The sequence below is a fragment of the Sander vitreus genome, chromosome 10, assembly GCF_031162955.1.
Source record: "Sander vitreus isolate 19-12246 chromosome 10, sanVit1, whole genome shotgun sequence".
NCBI lineage: Eukaryota > Metazoa > Chordata > Actinopteri > Perciformes > Percidae > Sander > Sander vitreus.
Window position 1 is genome coordinate 32,059,757 of NC_135864.1, and position 19,701 is coordinate 32,079,457.

The 19,701-nt window shown below is 41.1% G+C and overlaps 2 protein-coding genes and 1 long non-coding RNA gene across 4 annotated transcripts in view; 1 reads left to right on the top strand and 2 right to left on the bottom strand.

Annotated features, from left to right (window-relative positions):
• Positions 1-2,287: 2,287 nt before the first annotated feature.
• On the bottom strand, positions 2,288-8,378 carry LOC144524711 (N-acetyllactosaminide beta-1,3-N-acetylglucosaminyltransferase 2). 2 transcript variants are annotated; one of them, XM_078261161.1, is made up of 2 exons: positions 8,239-8,378; positions 2,288-4,279 (listed from the first exon to the last, which is right to left on the bottom strand). In XM_078261161.1, exon 2 carries the CDS (start codon positions 4,273-4,275, stop codon positions 2,962-2,964), a length of 1,314 nt encoding a protein of 437 aa, XP_078117287.1. In that variant the 5' UTR covers positions 4,276-4,279; positions 8,239-8,378; the 3' UTR covers positions 2,288-2,961. The 2 variants fall into 2 exon arrangements, with proteins under 2 accessions (XP_078117287.1, XP_078117286.1); XM_078261160.1 differs by lacking the exon at positions 8,239-8,378 and adding an exon at positions 5,439-8,202.
• Positions 8,369-17,181, top strand: LOC144524712 (uncharacterized). The gene is made up of 2 exons (XR_013502633.1): positions 8,369-8,474; positions 16,772-17,181. It is a non-coding gene; the product is annotated as an uncharacterized LOC144524712 (long non-coding RNA).
• The window catches only part of nrg2b (neuregulin 2b), a 61,374-nt gene continuing 52,254 nt past the window's right edge, over positions 10,582-19,701 (bottom strand). Inside the window, exons 9-11 of the mRNA XM_078261158.1 lie at positions 18,099-18,311; positions 16,229-16,412; positions 10,582-13,473 (exon numbers count right to left, since the gene is read on the bottom strand). Of these exons, the coding sequence (XP_078117284.1) occupies positions 12,997-13,473; positions 16,229-16,412; positions 18,099-18,311 (874 nt within the window). The 3' untranslated portion in view covers positions 10,582-12,996. The remainder of the gene's footprint in view (positions 13,474-16,228; positions 16,413-18,098; positions 18,312-19,701) is intronic.

Genomic DNA, 19,701 nt, shown 5'->3' on the forward strand with positions numbered 1-19,701 from the left:
CCGTAGTGGTCCCCTAATACTGTATCTGAAGTCTCTTTTATATAGGCCGTAGTGGTCCCCTAATACTGTATCTGAAGTCTCTTTTATATAGACCTTAGTGGTCCCCTAATACTGTATCTGAAGTCTCTTTTATATAGACCTTAGTGGTCCCCTAATACTGTATCTGAAGTCTCTCCTGAAATTCAGCCTTGGTGCAGAATTACAGCCACTAGAGCCAGTCCCACAATGAGCTTTCCTTAGGATGTGCCATTTCTGTGTCTATAGCTTCAAATGCTATTGAGGAGGAGGGGGGCAAGGTGGAGGGTGGGGGTGTGGCCTTGACCAACTGCCACTTTGCTCCTTTGAAAGCCATGATGTCTCTCACTCATGGATGGGCCAAATTCTCTGGGCAGGCAAAGCAGAGAAAGGGGAGGTTACCTTGCTCCTTATGATGTCATAAGGAGCATTATGACATCCTTATGATGTCATAAGGAGCACGATTCCAGATCAGCCCATCTGAGCTTTCATTTTCTCAAAGACAGAGCAGGATACCCAGGGCTCGGTTTACACCTATCACCATTTCTAGCTACTGGGGGACCATAGACAGGCTGGGGGAACTCATATTAATGTTAAAAAAAACCTCATAAAGTGACATTTTCTCGCCATGGGACCTTTAAGTGAAAAAAAGTCATAGTATAGTATGTCAAAAAAGTGATAAAAAGTCATATAGTATGTCGAAAAAAGTCATAGTATAGTTTGTCACAGAAAGTGATAAAAAAGTCGTAGTATAGTATGTTGAAAAAAAATTATAAAAAAGCCACATTATAGTATGTTGAAAAAAGTGAAAAAAAGTCATATAGTATGTCGAAAAAAACTGATAAAAAAGCCATACTATAGTAAGTCAAAAAACGTCATAGAATAGTATGTTGAAAAAAAGCCATTGTATAGTATGTCGAAAAAGGTCATAGTATCATATGCAGAAAAAAAGTTTAAAAAAAACACACAGTATAGCATGTCAAAAAAAGTGAAAAAAAAGCCATGGTATAGTATGTCGAAGAAAGTGAAAAAAGTCATAGTATTGATAAATATAATAAAATAATAAATAATACATGTCCCCCCTTTGCTCATTGGGAACCTTGTCACACAGAAAGACTCCCCCTTTTGTGTCAGCCCATGTCCCAGGGCTCTGCACTCCAGACACTTGGATTATCACGTTTGGAAGAAAGATTATTTTTATGCATTTGCTATCATACCAGCACATCACTTACACAAATGTCTGTACTAGTTGCTTAAGCAAAGCAGAATGTAAATAAGTCCATTGGTGTCAATTAAATGTTTATTCGGATATGAAAAAACATAAATACAGGAACGTACAAGAAGAAAATATTTTTACTCATTAATCACATTGGCTAGACAGTTCTCTATAGCAAGCCTCAATGAAGTGAAAACAGACTTTTCAGATTGTAAAACATCACTGGAAGCTGATTGGTTGACACCAGCTGCTCATTGAACTCAGATGATGTAAACATGCTGCGGGGAGACCTTTCCACTTTTAACACTGCAAAACTGGCTCAACTGTAAACTCAAACATCATCCTAACAATGGCTGCATAATTGCTTTGAGCATACACTTTATGTACATAAAAAGAGATGATTTGAGATTTTACTAGCCCTTAAAGTGAGACCTTTTTGAGGGAAGAAATAACACATTGTTTCTCTTACAAATGAAAAATCAAAATCATAAGCATTAAAACACTATTTCTCAATTCAGTACAATTCAATACACATGCTTACTTGGTGCGATAAGACCACTAGCTTAAAGTGGCTAATGTAAGCATAACACACATCACTGAGTCTGTTCACACCTGTCTCTTCACCACGTGTGCTACTGTCACAATAGCTTTTTTAATAGCATTTAAGCTAAACAACTGTCTTCTTGCAGCACAAGTGTGCACTTTACGTTACTGCTGACCATTTTCTATTGCATTTTATAGCGTTTTTGATTATTATTATTTATTTATTTGACATATTATTCATTTTATGTCAGTCCCATATGACAAAACACTTGCAGACTTAATGGGTTAGTTAGGGAATATATTGTTTTAGTTTAGTTTATTTTTTCCGGCCATCTGTAACTCACAACAGTCAGTGCCCTGATAACATTCAGAAAATAACATTGTTGTTTTTACTCCCACAAACAAAGCAAAAATGAACTGAATAAAAACAAACAAAGCAAAAAACAAAAAACAACAACAACAACACTAATACAAATATATATATATATATATATATATATATATATATATATATATATATATATATATATATATATACACATACATAGATACAAGAAATACAAAAATGAAAGTTACAGAAACGAAGTATACACTATACTACAGTATACTGTACCCCAGTACAACACAAGAAGTCCAATACATTTTGTGTACCTTCTGGTATTCAACCATTATATTTGTTAATCACCATATGTTTAAATAATTTTTTTAAATCGGTCGATTGTTTTACACTTTTTCAAGTCAATTTCTAATTCATTCCACAGTTTAACTCCATACATATTGTAGCAAACATCATGTCTGCATGTCACAGCTATGTTATCGTTTTGTGGTAAAACACTGGTATGTGTACATTCATTTCGAAAATCGATGATATAACTTGACAAAATGTCAAGAATGAGTAGACATGATGATAGTCATGATGATTTACAGCATCAAGTCATAATATATCGACTATAAATATGAAATATAATGAATGGCAATCGGTGGCCTTTCAGGTGAAAGGAATACATATATTTAAATATGACCCCAAAACATGGATGCCTGAAGTTAATAAATACAGTGCAGTTAATACAGTGTCACCTCTTTACGACTGACAGCAGCTCACTAAACATGTGCTATCAGACTGTCGTGGCAAAATTGACAATCTTAAAAAAACAGAGAAACTTTGGATGGTCTTCCAGTTTGTTCTTCTACTTGTTTGCCTCTCTCAGGGGCACATCCCAACACTGTGCCTGTGTCTTTTTCACGTGGGCCCACAGTTTAACTACCTTGTCGGGGCTTCGTTTGTGGACCAATAGGATTGTGTGATAGGAACACAGCTCCTCCTCTTCTTTGTTAGGGAAGTCAAACGTGAGGAAGGCAGGGTGGTGGATGGGTTGAGCGTTGAGCCGAACCATACACATCCCCACATAAACGTCATCGATGGGGAACAGGTTAAGCCTTTTAGACATGTCGTGTAGGCGTTTGGCCAACAATCCTGAGTACACCACCCCTCCACCGCCTGCATACAAAGGATAGAAGCCCTTGTAGAAACTGTCTGGCATAAAGTACTTGGACTTGTTGAATCGGATTGGTACAGCTGCAGCTATCACATCTCCAACCATGAAGTCTCGTAGTGTCTTGTGTGCTTGTGGCTTCTTTAGCTGGTCCCGGAGGTAGCTTATCATTTTGGGGGTGTTGACGAAGACGTCGTCGTCCCCCTTAAAGACGAAGCGAGTCCGGCTGCACGAGCGTTTGAACCAGCTCCAGAAGAGCACATCTTTTAAGGTGAGGTTGAAAAATGTGTCCTTGAAGTCCCACTGCAGAATGTCTCCATACTGTTTACTCTCCATCTGCAATAATGCATTCACACCCAGTACCTCAGTACTTCCTTTGCCTAGCAGGAACACCCTACGGATGTATCCTCCACCTTCTCCTCCATTTCCGTTCCTCTTCGGTCCTGCTACCCATCCTGCCTGGCCCCAGGTACGTCGAATGGCCTGCCGGTTCAAAAAATTCTGCCCTGTTGACTTGATGGCCAGAAGAAGCAGAGGGGCCTCCTTCTCTTCCTTTGTCCCAGCTCCACACACTCCATCTGGCTGGAGGAGGGCTGGGTAGTCTCTCCTTTGCATGTGGTTTATAAACTCCTGTATCTGCTGTGGTAGCTGGTCAAAGTTTCTCCTCGTGCTGTTCAAGTTGATAACTTCAGAGAAACCTTGTGCCATTAGGGACTCATTAAATGTATCATTTTCAAATCCCCTCTTGGTGTTGTTGGGGCACAGGATGGGGTTGAAATGGTTGTCGAGGGTCCGCTGGAGACGGTTCCAAAAGGCGTCCCCATGCTGGTGTAGCGCCCAGAAAGTGTTAGGGTTGTTTCCCGAGGCAACGACTGTCCCCGACGTTGTTGTTCCATTCATGACCATACACAACATGACGGTAATGTAGACGAACAGCAGGGCCAGGGAGATGCATGGTGTGCACACACAAATTAACACTCTCCACCAGCGACAGTAGCACCGCGCCATTTAACTGCAAATACACAAATAGTGTGTTAGTTTGGACAAATCTTAAATCTGTGTAAAAAAAACACAGCTTTGAGTATCAAAATACAGTAAATGTACCATGAAATGAAGAGGTTGGTGTGTACAGAGTATACAGAGAGTAAACAAAGTCATGAGAGAGAAAGGAAAGAGGCAATGTTTGAAAGTTTTCAAAACAATCTCATCAAAAGGTCCATTTAGTATGTACTGGAGTTTCTGATTGTATCAACTTCCACTTTCAACTTTATTATCCCGAAGGAAATTTGATCTGCAGCAGGCATCAAATCACATCAAGGACCATGACAAACATAAAACATTGACAGCACAACAGTAACAAACACAAAATTCCCCACCACAAATGAAGCTCAGCGTAAATTCTTTCAGGGAGACTTCTATAACTTCATCACCTCCCTCCTAAAACTGATCAGCTGTTTCGGGGCGTTCACTTTTCAGTTAAACCATCAGAATCGGCCATGTATTTCACAAGCCAATCACAGCATGACATCCCTGTTTTAAATCTGTTCTCTCCTCTGCGGCTGTCAGTTGTCATTTCAGGCAAAGAGTGCAACCATCCCCCTCCCCTTCCACCTCCAGTCGTCATCACCCACGGTAGACCACTCCCATTGACTCCTTCGATACGGTCTTCCTGCTCTTTCACCACCATCTCCAGTGTCTACACTCCATCGGGGGATATGTCTTGGTTTCTCTAACCCTTTAAAAAATATTTTATATGATGGAGTCTAATCTCCAAAGACTTTGTACATTTCATATTTTGCATATGTAGCTTATAAATAAATCTTAGCATATCTGCAACGGAGTCTCTCCTGATTGAAATGGAAACAAGGTACACCTGCCACACTGGACCAGAAGCTAACTGGAAACATTGGAAACAGCGCAGTAAATAAATACATGTTAAGTGCTGTACAGAGACAAGTAAATATGAAATGGAGAAAATAAATAAATGATCAATCCAAGCTAATCCTGCTATCTTACACAGATACACATAAAATCGGGAGGTAATGAAGTAAAAGAAGAAGAAGAAGAATAATAATAATCTTACAGTATGATGAGCTTACCGAGATGTGATCATCTTCTCCTAGTGTGAGTGCTGAAATCTAAATGAAGAGTCGGCAGCTTTCTTTGCTTACCTGTTTTAAGTGAAGACTCCCACATTCACCAAATCCTTTTCGATAAGCAAAGCTGGTGGTCCTTGCTAGCAGTCTGACAGCCCCGTTATCAGCTCAATTCACAGAAGAAAAAAAAAATCAAGAAAGATTTCCTTTCTCACAAGATGGAATCCAGAAAGTCCCAGTCAAGATTCTCTTTTCTAGACTAAAGTAATATGGCTCGCTGACAAATGAGGCTGCTGATCCAGTTGAAGGAGGACATGGGACACGAGAAAGAGAGAAAACTGGAATGAAATGTTATTCCTTCATTGGTGATGAGTAAAGGTGTAATATCAGCCACCAACAAGGGCCACCGGAACAATCTGTACGAGATCTAAATAGGAAGGCAACAGACCATGACTTTTTGTTACTGACTCATGTCAGCACGAGTCTAGTGACTGTACTCCTCAAACAGGTTTTACTCTGTTATGTCAACGTGTCTATAGAAGCAGCAAATCCCCTACAGAAAATGCCTTGTATCGGTCTCATCCACCCCAAGGCCATTCACTCATCAGGTAAAACAGGTATATTGGGGAGGATACCTGAGTGCTTGAAGTGACACGAGTATGTCTGGCATGCTGAACATTTTGTGTTGCAACACTTTCAGGTATGAAACCCACTCTGGGTTTTCCTGGCTTAGAGAGGTCAAAAGAAAGCCAGAGAGAATTGGCAACAAGAGTCAATAAAGGGGAACATCAACTAAATTAACCCTTGTGTTGTCTTCTCATCGTTTAAATTCAAACTTTTTTTTTCAACGTTTCTTTTTTCGTTTTCGACACTTGTCAAATGTCATGACCGAAAGAACAAGATCCAGGGTACAAGCGGCTGAAATGGGTTTCCTCAGGAGGGTGGCTGGCGTCTCCCTTAGAGATAGGGTGAGACCCGATACCGGATAAGGGGACGAAGATGGATGGTTGGATGGACACTTGTCAATTTCTCCGACGTTTTGTCACTTTTCCTGATGTTTTGTCCATTTTTTGTCACTTTTTTCCAATTTTTATGTCACTTTTTCCGATGTTTTTGTCAAGTTTTTTCCTCCAATTTATGAAGCTTTTTCTGACTTTTTTCAGCGTTCTTTTGTCTTTTTTTTCTCCAAATGCTATAAATTAGAATAAAACACCTACATTCAATGAAGAGTGTACTTACTTGTGAAGAGCGTTGTATGGAACCATCAACATTATTTTCTTTGACAATTTGGTTGAAAGAAACCCAAATTTGTGATGTAGAAACTTCTTGAAAATGGGTCAGATTAGACCCGAGGACAACAGGAGGATTTAGAATTCCAATATGTTATTCCCATGGCCAAGAGACGTTCAATCAACATTTGTGAACAGCAGCTATTCTCTCTCAGAGCCAGATACCAGATGTAGGTCTGAAACTTGTGATGACATCCCGTATAAAGTCTAAACTGCTACACAGACAATTTATTTTTCTTTTTTATACCCAAATGAGCTTTGTCCTTTTGTCGTGTCCTCAGTTCTGACACAGAAAAGGTTACATATACTCCCATTCATTCCCCTGGGGGCTCTTTGTGTCATCTATAACATCTTTCCAAAAGTATTGTCTATGGAGCAGTTCCACACTTTGTGCTTGATGACATCACCAATTTGAGTTTTAGCACTCTAGTTTTTAATTTTGGAGTTGTTCATGTTTACTATCATTTTTGGACTGTCTTAGACCATAACGTATGAATTTTGAAAATGGGCATAGTTCCCTTTTAAATCATGTCCTTGATGAATATTTGAATTATAAACTATGGTGTTTTTTAAAAAACAAAACAAAAATAAACAAGTACATATCTGTTGTTTGTTCAGAGAATATTATCAATGGACAAAGAATTATTTAATTATAGCTAAATAAAGCTAAATATTAAGCTAGGGTCATAGATTAAGCTTAACTCAAGGTCCACTTACTAGATTCTTCTGGAACGTTATACAAGTTGAGAGTGGTTGATGCGTTTCAAAGCTTCAAACTGGTTGACATAATGTAGGACTCCGGGGGGGGGGGACTAGTAGAAGACCTTGAGTTCAGATTATTTTTTCACACCACTATTTCCAATGAACTCACTCAATTTCTGAACTAATTGTCAAACTCCTTAAATGCAAAAATGTGGCTTGTAGTTCGGTTAGTGTGAAACGGATTATTACAGACTAACCACAGACACACACGCGTTTATCAGGTTATTAAATAAGATGGGAAGATTGTATCGAGCTAAAGTAATTTAGTCAGTTTGATTTAAGTAGCAAAATATGTCTTCATGCAGACATTTCTAATTCCAGTTACTTGCTCCTTGGTTCCTTGGTTCTTACATCGCTGCTCTAATTGTGACAAAACTTGATGATGCATTTCTACACTTTGCGTCATTGTTTTTTCATTCAAAATGAATCTGAATGGTCAGATGGAGAAACTATAACGAGAAGTCTAAAATTGGTGGGATTAAGGCACTTACTATATAATTGCAACATCCCTGGTTTGAGTCTGGCCAGGGACCTTTGTTGCATGTCATCCTCCCATCATTCCCAGTCAACCTTGCATTGTCTGGTGAAGGCAAATGATGAAAAATGCCACAAAATACACTTCAAAATGTGAAAATGTCATAAATTGTGACTGGAGTACAATATGTCAGACTCTGCTATGGTTTGAAGGACAATGTCATTTAGATAGACCAGTTAGAGATACAGAGCGGTGAAGAAGACGGCTGAGGCTACGTTTACACGTGGCCGGCTATTTTCATAAACGGACATTTCACCCTCTCCGTTTTCAAAAATAACATCGTACATACCTGTCAGTTTTCAGAAAAGTGTTCATTTACGGCAGTGTAACGAGAAGCTCAAGCCCACGTTAGCCAATCAGAATCCCGAAAATAGCAACAACAGCAACGAATCACTTCCTCTTTCTCTTTTGAACAAAGATGACGCCATGATCATCATTCGTATGGACTGACCAGGAGGTAGAGCTCCTGTTAAATGTAACTTTAGATTACAAAACTACAAAATTATCGACTGGGAGACGTGTAAAGTAAGTAGATATGCCGACATACTGACCCTCTTTTTAGAGCACTACCCCAACACATCTACCATGATTTTCCTCATCAAAAGGAGGACATTACCCCGCCATCCTCACAACCAAGCTTAAGGCAGACGTCGGCTGCCTAAACCTCCGTTTGTCTCAGTTTACATGCAAACGTGCAAACAAAGTTTTCCAAAATCTCCACTCTGGCCGGAGTTTTTAGAAAGAATCATTTTCAGAGGCGAATTCTCCGTTTGCGTGTAAACGAAGGGCACAAACGAAGGGAAATGTCTCAGTTTTTCAAAATAACCACGTATGTGTAAACGGGGCGTGAGTCCTCGCTGTGCTCGTCAGATTTGTCAGATCAGCTGGTGTGTGAGAGTAGCTTTAAAAGTCTAATCTGTCACACACTGCTGCATGTCTTTAAGAAATGAACATGCAATATAATCTATTGGATTGAAATGCCTCTTAAAACTATAAACAATTAATTTAAACAGACAATGTAGTACACGGTCTGAATATAGGCACAGACCAACAGCACATTTTGGCTCGTCATAGCAGGAAAAGCAAAGATGTTGCTAATATCGCTGATTAACGAGTAAGACATGACAGGGAGGTAGCATACACAGTAACAAGACCCTGGAAGTGGCAAAACTAAATAGAATACAGCCAAAAGATAGTATTATTACTAATCACACCCCTATTTGAATGAAAGTGAAGTTATCGTACTCTACAATGAGCCGTTATCTAATATTCTGTATCCAAATAATTTTTTTTCCTAAAACATTTAGGAGTAGTATGAAATATTGGAAATAATCTTCTATGATAAGTTACAATCTTTTTCTACTCACATACAGAAAGCACCACCGTTCAGTCCATGGCACATCAAATTATAGACATGGTGAATGCTGCCATCTACTGGTCATAACTTTGCAACTCCATTCTTACTGTACATTTGGTGCACTTTTAATTTATTACCACTTTTTTTATATAAATAAAGAAGTAACAACAGATTCGAAACTGTAAATTAAAGGGCCCATATTGTGCTCATTTTCAGGTTCATATTTGTATTTTGGGTTTCTACTAGAGCATGTTTACATTTGTTTATGTTTAAAAAACATACATTTTCTCATACTGTCTGAATATACCTGTATTGACCCTTTGTTTGAAACGCTCTGTTTTAAAGCCTGTCTCTTTAAGCTCTGCTCCGGAAAAATCCCAGTCTGCTCTGATTGGTCAGCGTTTCCAGGTCTTACACATGATATGCTTTTTGCGTCTCTGCACCATCAATGCAGCCGGGAATCTCTGGCACTGTAGCGGCACTTTCTACCTATATATATATATATATATATATATATATAGCATAGTTGTGACATCACAACCGTACGGAAGTCCTGACGGCTCGTTCAAAGGCACAGTTTTTTGAATACGGGCTGTGTGCACTTTCACAGTGTTTACATAGCACCTCAACCTGCTTTATAATCAAAAACGACATGGAAATCTAACTTTTTACAATATGGGACCTTTAAAAACAACAAACAACAGTTGTTTTTTGTTAAAGATGACAGGACTGTTTCAAAATGGTAGGAATAAAGTTTTATTTTTCATATGAAGGGGTGGTTTTGGATTTGTCTTCTTTTACAAGTAGTATGTTTTTGATAAAACTTGCAAAAAATCTTCTAGCATATTCCAAGAATGATGGACATGAAGAGAAAGGGGATTTATTGCTGAATGTTAAAATGAAGACACATTTTTATTTTTTTCACCGAGTGGAAAAACGATTTGCTTGCTGCTTTTTCCATGCACCCAACTACCAGTACCACTAGGACATGCAGAGGGGTCGGGGGTGAGAGGAGAAGAGAGGGGGAGGAGGGAGGGAGGGTGGGAGAGAGGAGGGAGGAGAGAGGGAGTCGGGAGGTAAAAAAGACAAAGGCAAACTGCTTGACAAACGTGTGTGTGTGTGTGTGTGTGTGTGTGTGTGTGTGTCATATAAGGGTTTGTGTGTCTGTGTGCTCATTGATTGTAAGGAGTGTATGATGCGTGTATTATATGTGTGTATGTAAAGGGCAAATAGGGGAGTGCAGGGTGAGGAAAAAGAGGAAAGGGGCTGGGGGGGGTGTTAACAATTCAACTAGCTCTAAAAGCACACTACCCTCACTTGCAGTATTTCCACATTGTAAATCCCAGATTGAATACAGTGATAGTAAGACATAACTATCCAGACCTTTTGGGCCATGAACCCAAAAATGTTTTTGTTTTTTTAAATAAATTTCTAGCATGATTCCCCTGAATCTGAAGGGGTTTTTCACCATTTTAAAAATACTTTCTATATCTGTGATCCATGCATCTCCTGTGTGAAAAAAAGAACAAAAACTCCACTTATTGTAAATTAACTCTAATAGGGACACGTATTGTATCTGACACAGTAGAACTTTCCTCAGTGAGCTTGGAAGGGTCTCTAAACCCGACGTGTATCTGAAGGTGAAGAGTTTCTGACGTGATCAGCCTGCTGTTAGTGTGCTGTTCAGTATACTCATCTGGAGATGGGGCCTAAATTCACCTGCTAGTTGCTTGTGAAGGGGGTGAGAAAGACGAGATGAAGGTGAGGGGCGATGTGAGGTGGAGGGGGCTGACAGACAGACAGATAACAGATCATTCAGTCAATATGACCAAGCAAAAGAAGTTCAATCAATAAAGGTATAGGAATGCAAATCAAGGATGCAGTAATCAGTATTATCATATACCACCGTTTGGCTGTGAGCTAAAGAAAAAAAGTAGAATCAGACTCAGAAACTCACTCTCTAGCAGTGTGAACTTGCACGCAGCGACCTGCAAGCGATTTTTCCCCATTAGAGCCGTGTCATCGCTACAGGGGTGAAAGGTGGTGGCGATTCCAGGGGCCCGCAGTTTGGGAGGGCCCGTAAAGTAGCAGGCTTATATTAGTAAGAAAAAAAAGAAAACGGGGGAACCCAGAGCAATATCTTCCTCTCAGGGGGCCCAGAATTTTCCTAGTTACGCCCCTGCAACATAGTGAACAGATGTGGTCTCCGCATCATTTTTTCATCGTGACCCACACACAGCGACACACATGCCCACTTACACATACACACAACCTTTTAAAGTAAAAAAAAAAAAAAAGCAACTGAATCACCCTTCTGATTCCAAGAGTTTTTAACCCACGCTCTTTTAATCATGGCCATGAGTGAATGCAACAAACCTGACAGACGGACAGGAAGGAGAGTGAGGGGATGTGGATCTGGCCTGCGGACTGAACTGTGACTGAGATGACGTGCGCTCTCTGCTTTGAGTCTTTTGGCTGTGATGCGATGGGGAAGTCCTGAGACACAGTGCGGCTCTAAGCTGCTGGCATAGGAAACGGGCGGGCTGGGCAGTCCACGGGAGGCCAGAGTCAGGCTGGATTACAACTGGATTGGTTAGGTTTGGGTTGGATTGGCAGCTCCCTGGCCAATGACTGCTCACGGAGGGAGGTTCTTACAGTGCAATGAAGCTTCTGGCAGCGTGAGGATTGGTGAGAGGAGCATGTCAGTCAAACAAGAGACCACACTTTCCAAGGTGAATGGAGGCGCCAAACCGAATGAGGTTTCATGAGGTGTACACACACACATGCACGCACGCACATGCGTACACACACACGCGCGCACACACACACACACACACGCACACACACACGCACGCACACGCACGCACGCAGCCACGCACGCAGCCACGCACGCAGTCACGCACGCACACACAACACCAACGTCATGACAGCACCCTGAACACCTACGCAGGAATCTGGAGTTACTTCCCCTCAACAACTCCCTAACACTCTTGTTTTCACAGAAATAACAACAAATGACTGACAGGCAGCGAACGAGGACATAAATGGCCGATGTGATTCATCCAAAAATCATCCGAGAAAAACTACCCTACACTTCCGATTGCGTCAGTGACCAAATGTCCCTGTGAAACGAGCGCATCGCGTGGATCATACTCATGTAAACAGACACCTTTTACACAGGAGGAATCAATATTGCATGATGACATAATCAGATCACAGTTCAAAAAGAGGAAGATCCCAAATCAGAGAAAAAACCAAAGCAATAGGAAGGAATATGGTTGGTCTCTATAAAAACGAGGAGTCTTTATAAGAAAGGCTACAAAAACTCAATGGGACCTCCGACTTCAGCATACAGCAAAAGGCACCACAATATTATTCTATTTATCTAACTTGTGAAAAAATTGGCACGTAATTCTCTTATTTTTTCATCTCTCATAATGCTGTAAATCAAAAAACTTTACATATAAATATTTCCCCCCCGTTATAAAAAAAGTCTTTGCTGTTAGCTAGTAGACAATTTTTGCTGAAATGAAAATAAATATTTCATTTGTTTAGAATATCTGTCTGTTATACAAAATAAAAATATTTCTCCTAGGTGCAGGTCTCTAGTCCACTGGTTGTGTGTACTGTAGGAGGAAGGGGAGTGTGTGAAGTGGAGGGGTGGTTGGTGGCAGGGGGGCAGGTTAAGTCTTAAAGGGGCATGTTGTCAGCCTTGGAGCGCTGCGGCTGGGAGCCGCGGCTCTGCCCGTTGCTGCGTGTCCCCGGCCGACTCAGCCCGCGGTGAGTCCGTGTGTCCGCACCAGAAGATGAACGGAAACCCGGAAGGGTTAAGGGCGGGTCCATGTTCATGTTCTGCATACTAAGGAAAGGTGTGCTCTCCCCGTGACCATCCTCTTCCTCCTCCTCTTCCTCCTCCTCCTCTGACTGGCTGAAACTCTGTGAGCTGTAGTCCCGTAGGCCCGTTGAACGCTGGGAGATGTGTCCATTGAGGCGGTTGCGTCGCGGGCGGCGCCGGCTCCGGATGGGTTCCCGCGAAGAGGCGTACTCCTGCGTGGTCTCGTAAGCCTCGTCGTCAGCGAGGCGGTAGGGGCTGGACGGTAGACTTCCGGTGCTCTCCGTCAGGTAGGGTCGCCTCGGACGCCGGGGCTGCCTGTATAAACTTCCATCCTAAAACGTAAAACAGAGTGGAGGATTTGATAGATGTTAAATATGGAAGTTTGTCAGAGGTTTGCTCAAAGGAACTTCAGCAGGGTGGATGCCTACACAAACAAATCTGAAGAAAAAAAGCCTGATATACAGTATCTTTGCCTCTGTGCCACAAAGCTCCCATGTTTTTCCAAACTATTAAAGGTCCCATGGCATGAAAATGTCACTTTATGAGGTTTTTTAACATTAATATGAGTTCCCCCAGCCTGCCTATGGTCCCCCAGTAGCTAGAAATGACGATAGGTGTAAACCGAGCCCTGGGTATCCTGCTCTGCCTTTGAGAAAATGAAAGCTCAGATGGGCCGATCTGGAATCTTGCTTGAAATGAGTGGCAATTGGTCAAGGCCACACCCCCACCCTCCACCTTGCCCCCCTCTCTCTCCTCAATAGCATTTAAAGCTACAGACACAGAAATGGCACATCCTAAGGAAAGCTCATTGTGGGACTGGCTCTAGTGGCTGTAATTCTGCACCAAGGCTGAATTTCAGGAAAGAGACTTCAGATACAGTATTAGGGACCACTAAGATCTATATAAAAGAGACTTCAGATACAGTATTAGGGGACCACTAAGGTCTATATAAAAGAGACTTCAAATACAGTATTAGGGGACCACTAAGGTCTATATAAAAGAGACTTCAGATACAATATTAGGGGACCGCTAAGGGCTATATAAAAGAGACTTCAGATACAGTATTAGGGGAACCACTAAGGTCTATATAAAAGAGACTTCAGATACAGTATTAGGGGACCACTAAGGTCTATATAAAAGAGACTTCAGATACAGTATTAGGGGACCACTAAGGTCTATATAAAAGAGACTTCAGATACAGTATTAGGGGACCACTGAGGCCTATATAAAAGAGACTTCAGATACAGTATTAGGGGACCACTAAGGTCTATATAAAAGAGACTTCAGATACAGTATTAGGGGACCACTAAGGTCTATATAAAAGAGACTTCAGATACAGTATTAGGGGACCACTAAGGCCTATATAAAAGAGACTTCAGATACAGTATTAGGGGACCACTGAGGTCTATATAAAAGAGACTTCAGATACAGTATTAGGGGACCACTAAGGTCTATATAAAAGAGACTTCAGATACAGTATTAGGGGACCACTAAGGTCTATATAAAAGAGACTTCAGATACAGTATTAGGGGACCACTAAGGTCTATATAAAAGAGACTTCAGATACAGTATTAGGGGACCACTAAGGCCTATATAAAAGAGACTTCAGATACAGTATTAGGGGACCACTAAGGCCTATATAAAAGAGACTTCAGATACAGTATTAGGGGCCACTAAGGTCTATATAAAAGAGACTTCAGATACAGTATTAGGGGACCATTAAGGCCTACATAAAAGAGACTTCAGATACAGTATTAGGGGACCACTAAGGTCTATATAAAAGAGACTTCAGATACAGTATTAGGGGACCACTAAGGTCTATATAAAAGAGACTTCAGATACAGTATTAGGGGACCACTACGGCCTATATAAAAGCATCCAAAGAGCACCATGTCATGGGACCTTTAAAAACACTGTTGCACTGGCTGACATGTTCCTAAATTACCATGAACACACACTGCAGTTTATTTTCAGCTGATGCCACATTAGGGGTTATATGACTTCATATTTAAAGTCCACATAAATTATTTTCAGTCATTAAATAAATCACAGGAGAAGGGAATGCTCTGCATTCTGTACCTGTATTGTATCACCCTTTAATATTAACCCTTGTATTGATTTTCTTAAAACACTTGCTTTGTGTAGCTTAGCCAACCTGTCCAATTTATCAGCAAGCACTTTTGCAGTGAGTTTAACTACCCGTTTTTTTTCAGTTTGTGGTTCAACACCGCTAGTCACACTACTGGGTTTACCAGTGGTAACTTCACGCACACCAGTCGTTATGTCCGACGTTATGTATTACCAGTGTTTTACCAGTAATTATGTTCGACCCTGCGTCGTGTATCTCCATGATAAAAGTCAGTCAATCAAATGTTTTTTCGTAACAGTCTATTGTCCACCCTCATTGGCAACCAATGCATTGAGTTTGTGCCTAGCTATGTGTGCGCACATTTTAAATGGCCATTAAAGCGTAGCACTACTCATACCTCTTGCGTTGGGCGCCGTGTGATAATCAATTGATCTGATGCTCGAGAGCAGGCTGCAGCATTAGCACCGTAGCTCTTGCGTGTCTGCGTGAGTCAACGTTAAGCTCAAAACGTCATTGTGGAGCAGCAAAGTCGACAAGTTGACTAGTCGACTAGTCTGTGCAACCCCTGCCCCACATACACCGTCCTGCTGCCATGACTAGAGCACCAAATGTGTTTTATTCTTCTGCTGGAAATAGTCCCCAACAAAGGCACTATTTACTCCTGTTTGACTTACGCTAACTAAAAACTTCAGTGTCCAGTGTTTTGGGAAATTATTTCGGCTTTAAAAACAAAAATTTAAATCAAATATTTGTAACCCTTTCTTTCTGAGTAGGAATACACGGGCTTGGGTCCGAGTGCCACAGACAGGGTCAGGAAGTCACAAAACAAAGCATTGCTGGTTTTGGTCTTTTCATGGGATTGCTTGACAATGACAAAAAATAGAACATAAGCAGCCCTTTCCGTTAACTGACTGAACTGCATGTTGTCACCATCACTGAGCTGCTCCTGTTATAGGACATGTGTCATCGACGTGTGTGTACTATATTTGCCTACGTACATCGGGGCATCGTAGCAGCGGCTGGTCGTCCTCTCTGTGGTAGGCGGCAGCGGCGGGGGGCAGGGAGAGGGCGTGGCTTGTGTTGGGCGAGGTGATGTGGAAGGTGGGCACCTGGGGCGGCAACGGGGGGTAGTGGAACTCCACGGGAGACAGGCGCGCTGGCGTGGTCAGCGCCGACACATACCTGTACAGCAAAGACGACAGAAGATTATTGCAGTGTCTGAATCACACCTTGAACACATAGCAAATGTGCTTGACGCAACAAAGTCCACTAGAAGTAGCACACATTTGGTCACAATTGTAAGAGATGATAGACGAATAGATACTGAAAACGACCAATAAGGAAGAATTGACCGTTTGTGTGATTCTCTACAATTTTGCATTTCATGTGTATTTCAATGTAGCACTGAGGTATAGTAGTTTGATTGCCAGCGACCTTACAGTACACATCACCAAGAGTTTTGATAAGCTTGATAGCAGTAGCTATCAGTCATTCTGTCAGAGAGTTCCAGCCATCTTTTCTAAACCACTTGTCCTCTTCAGGGCCGGGGGGCTGGGGCCTACCCAGCATGCATGAGCAACACCCTGGCAGGCACACCCTGGACAAGTCGCCAGTCAATCACAGGACTCAACACATGCAGACAAACAACAACATTCACACCTACAGGCAGTTTCCAGTCCACCTGACCTGCAAGACTTTGGACTGTGGGAGGAAATATACAAACTCACAGAAAAACTGCAGCCAGCTGGCTCAGGCTGGCTCAGACGCACACAGGATCTTTTTTGCCATGAAACGACAGTGTTAACTGCCAGTGTTACTGTTCACTGCTGAGCCACTTCGCCACCCACTCAGTCCGTCCGTGCCTTAGCACGCTGACTGCTGCACCTCATTGAGTTGTTTAGTTATTGTTAAATGTTGTTCATTTTGCCACCGAATAAATCCCAAATTCTAAAACACTCAAGTCAATTCAGCACCAAAAAGATTCATTTAATTCAAATTACATAATGAGTTTCATTAAAGCTATAGTGCGTAGTTTCTGTCTCCCCCATGAGGAATTCCTAAGTAATGACAACAAAACTGTCAGCACATCCACATGATACAAGCCTTCCGTGATCGCGCAGTCCCCTCACCCATCCTCCACGCAGTTACTAGTAGCCAAGGAGGACACGGAGGATTAAAACAAACATGATGGACTCTTCAGAAGAGGTCATTATCTTCACTAGATTTTCTGCGATAATTGCGATTTCATTTGGCAATGGCTTGAATTAACATAAAAAAGTTCTGCACTAAAGCTTTCAAATCTATTGGAACTCTAAATGAGTTTGAAATTATATAAGAACGGTTGGGTGTTGTACAGACAAGTCACTCTCAAAATAAAGTTGTGTAATTCTCCTAACTTATTGTGCTTTTCAACACATTCCTTTAAAAGTAATGTGTGCACACAGGTAATACAAACATGGGCTAAATACATGAAAGTCTGTTTATTAGTCAGAGGACATTCTGGGAGATGTAGAAAACCATTTACCAGTTAATGGTAAAAAAAAAAGAAAGAGTTAGGTTGAGTCAAAGTGGTTCAATTATTTCATAACCTCAACTACCACTACAGCACTGGTTTTCAGAAGTCACATTACAATATACAGTATCTGGGTGATGTAGTCCTAGACATTCATAACAATAAACTACCACTTGGGGTCGCCATAGAAGAAAGGGGGCTGGTGCTCAAAAACAAAATAAAGAGAAAGTGTTATAGAGTCATGAACAAAGAGTTTTACCACCAAACACACACACACACACACACACACACACACACACACACACACACACACACACACACACACACACACGCACACACACTACCACCTTGCCTACCTGTCACTGTGAGGCGAGTCTCTTAGAGAGTCGTATGAATCCCCGTACTGCATTCCCGGTCCAGACATGTCCGTGCAGCCCCAATGGGCCCTCCTCGCCATGCATGCCGGGCTGCTGCACTTACTGGTTCCCACAGAGCTGGACAGCCCACCTGACTGGCAGTCTGAGTTCATACTCTCTGTTCGTTCCATGCTCCACGTCTGCTCCTCGTGTCTGCAGGTGTGGGAGTCAGCAGAACAAGTTTAAAAGGTTAACAGCGCTGAGGAGGCAGGACGATACAGATGAGGGAGGAATACTGGGTAAAGAGACTATACTGCAAAAATGTGCACATGCATTGTCAGAATCAGAATCAGAATCAGCTTTATTGGCCAGGTTTGCGTAAACAAACAAGGAATTTGACTCGGGTTAATCTTTGCTCTCAAAGTACCACACTCACTTAACATATAAAGAATAAAAACAGAAAGGACAGTAAGAAATATAAGGAATACAAAAAATATTTAAAAAATACTGTTAAGTATACAGTATAACAATACAATAGAATTTACAAATGTACAAGAAATATACAATAACAATTGAAGAGACGGAAGGAATAGTGCAATAACAGTATAGTCTGAGATTTAAGATTGAAATATAAATATAGTGCAAGGCAGTCCAGTGCAATGGTAATATATTAATAACAATATTGCAATTGTAAGATTGAAAGATTGAAATATACATGAGGTAGATGAGCAGAACAGTGTAGATTGACTTTGTCTATCAAAGCACCATGAGGTGATGGTTTTTGTAAAATATAGAGATGTTCCGATTTTCCATTTTTTTTCCTTCCCGATACCTGAACTAAAAAATACAAAATACATATATGTTATTATGTTTTAACAGCTGTATATTACTATCCCTCAATGGATGTGATATGATTGCTATCATTGTTGTTAAACTCTTTGTTGAACATGAACAAACACAAACAATAAACGACAAATAACTTTATTATCCAGTTTGTCATTCATAATGGAAAAAGAACATAGTAGATTTTCTTCTGGGCTAAATTACGTATCGGATCCGTGCATACACTCCAGTACTTGCCGATACCGATACCAGCATTTTAGGCAGTATCGGAGGCTTTTTCGATACTGGTATCTCTAATAAAAACAACATCATTACAGGACTCTTAGTATGGGAACAGAGACAAGACAAAGGACACACTGGTGACGACAGTGGAGAATCAACAGGCCAAAGACACTCATATGTTTCTCAGGAGTTGGTGAACCAAACGAGAGATTGAAGCCAATCAGTATGAGATGTGTGGGATGCTTATGTTGCTCTGTGTGTGCTGTAAAAGTAAAGTAAGGATTCTTTGCGATTCTTTGGCTAGCATGTTAGCTACAGTATAAGATGATACAGTATATCAAAGCTTGCTTCAGTGAGTCTGTAGAGTCAATGTTCTTCCCTCCAGTGGGGAAACCTTTCATAATTTAGCTATAAAATGGTACATTTCATAAAATGACAAATCTGCCACTGGTGTGACTTTCTAGTACAAGGGAAGTTTTTGCAGGCAGCATGCAGGTAGCATTGGTTTTATCTGTCCATGTTTTCAGAAAACAGTCTC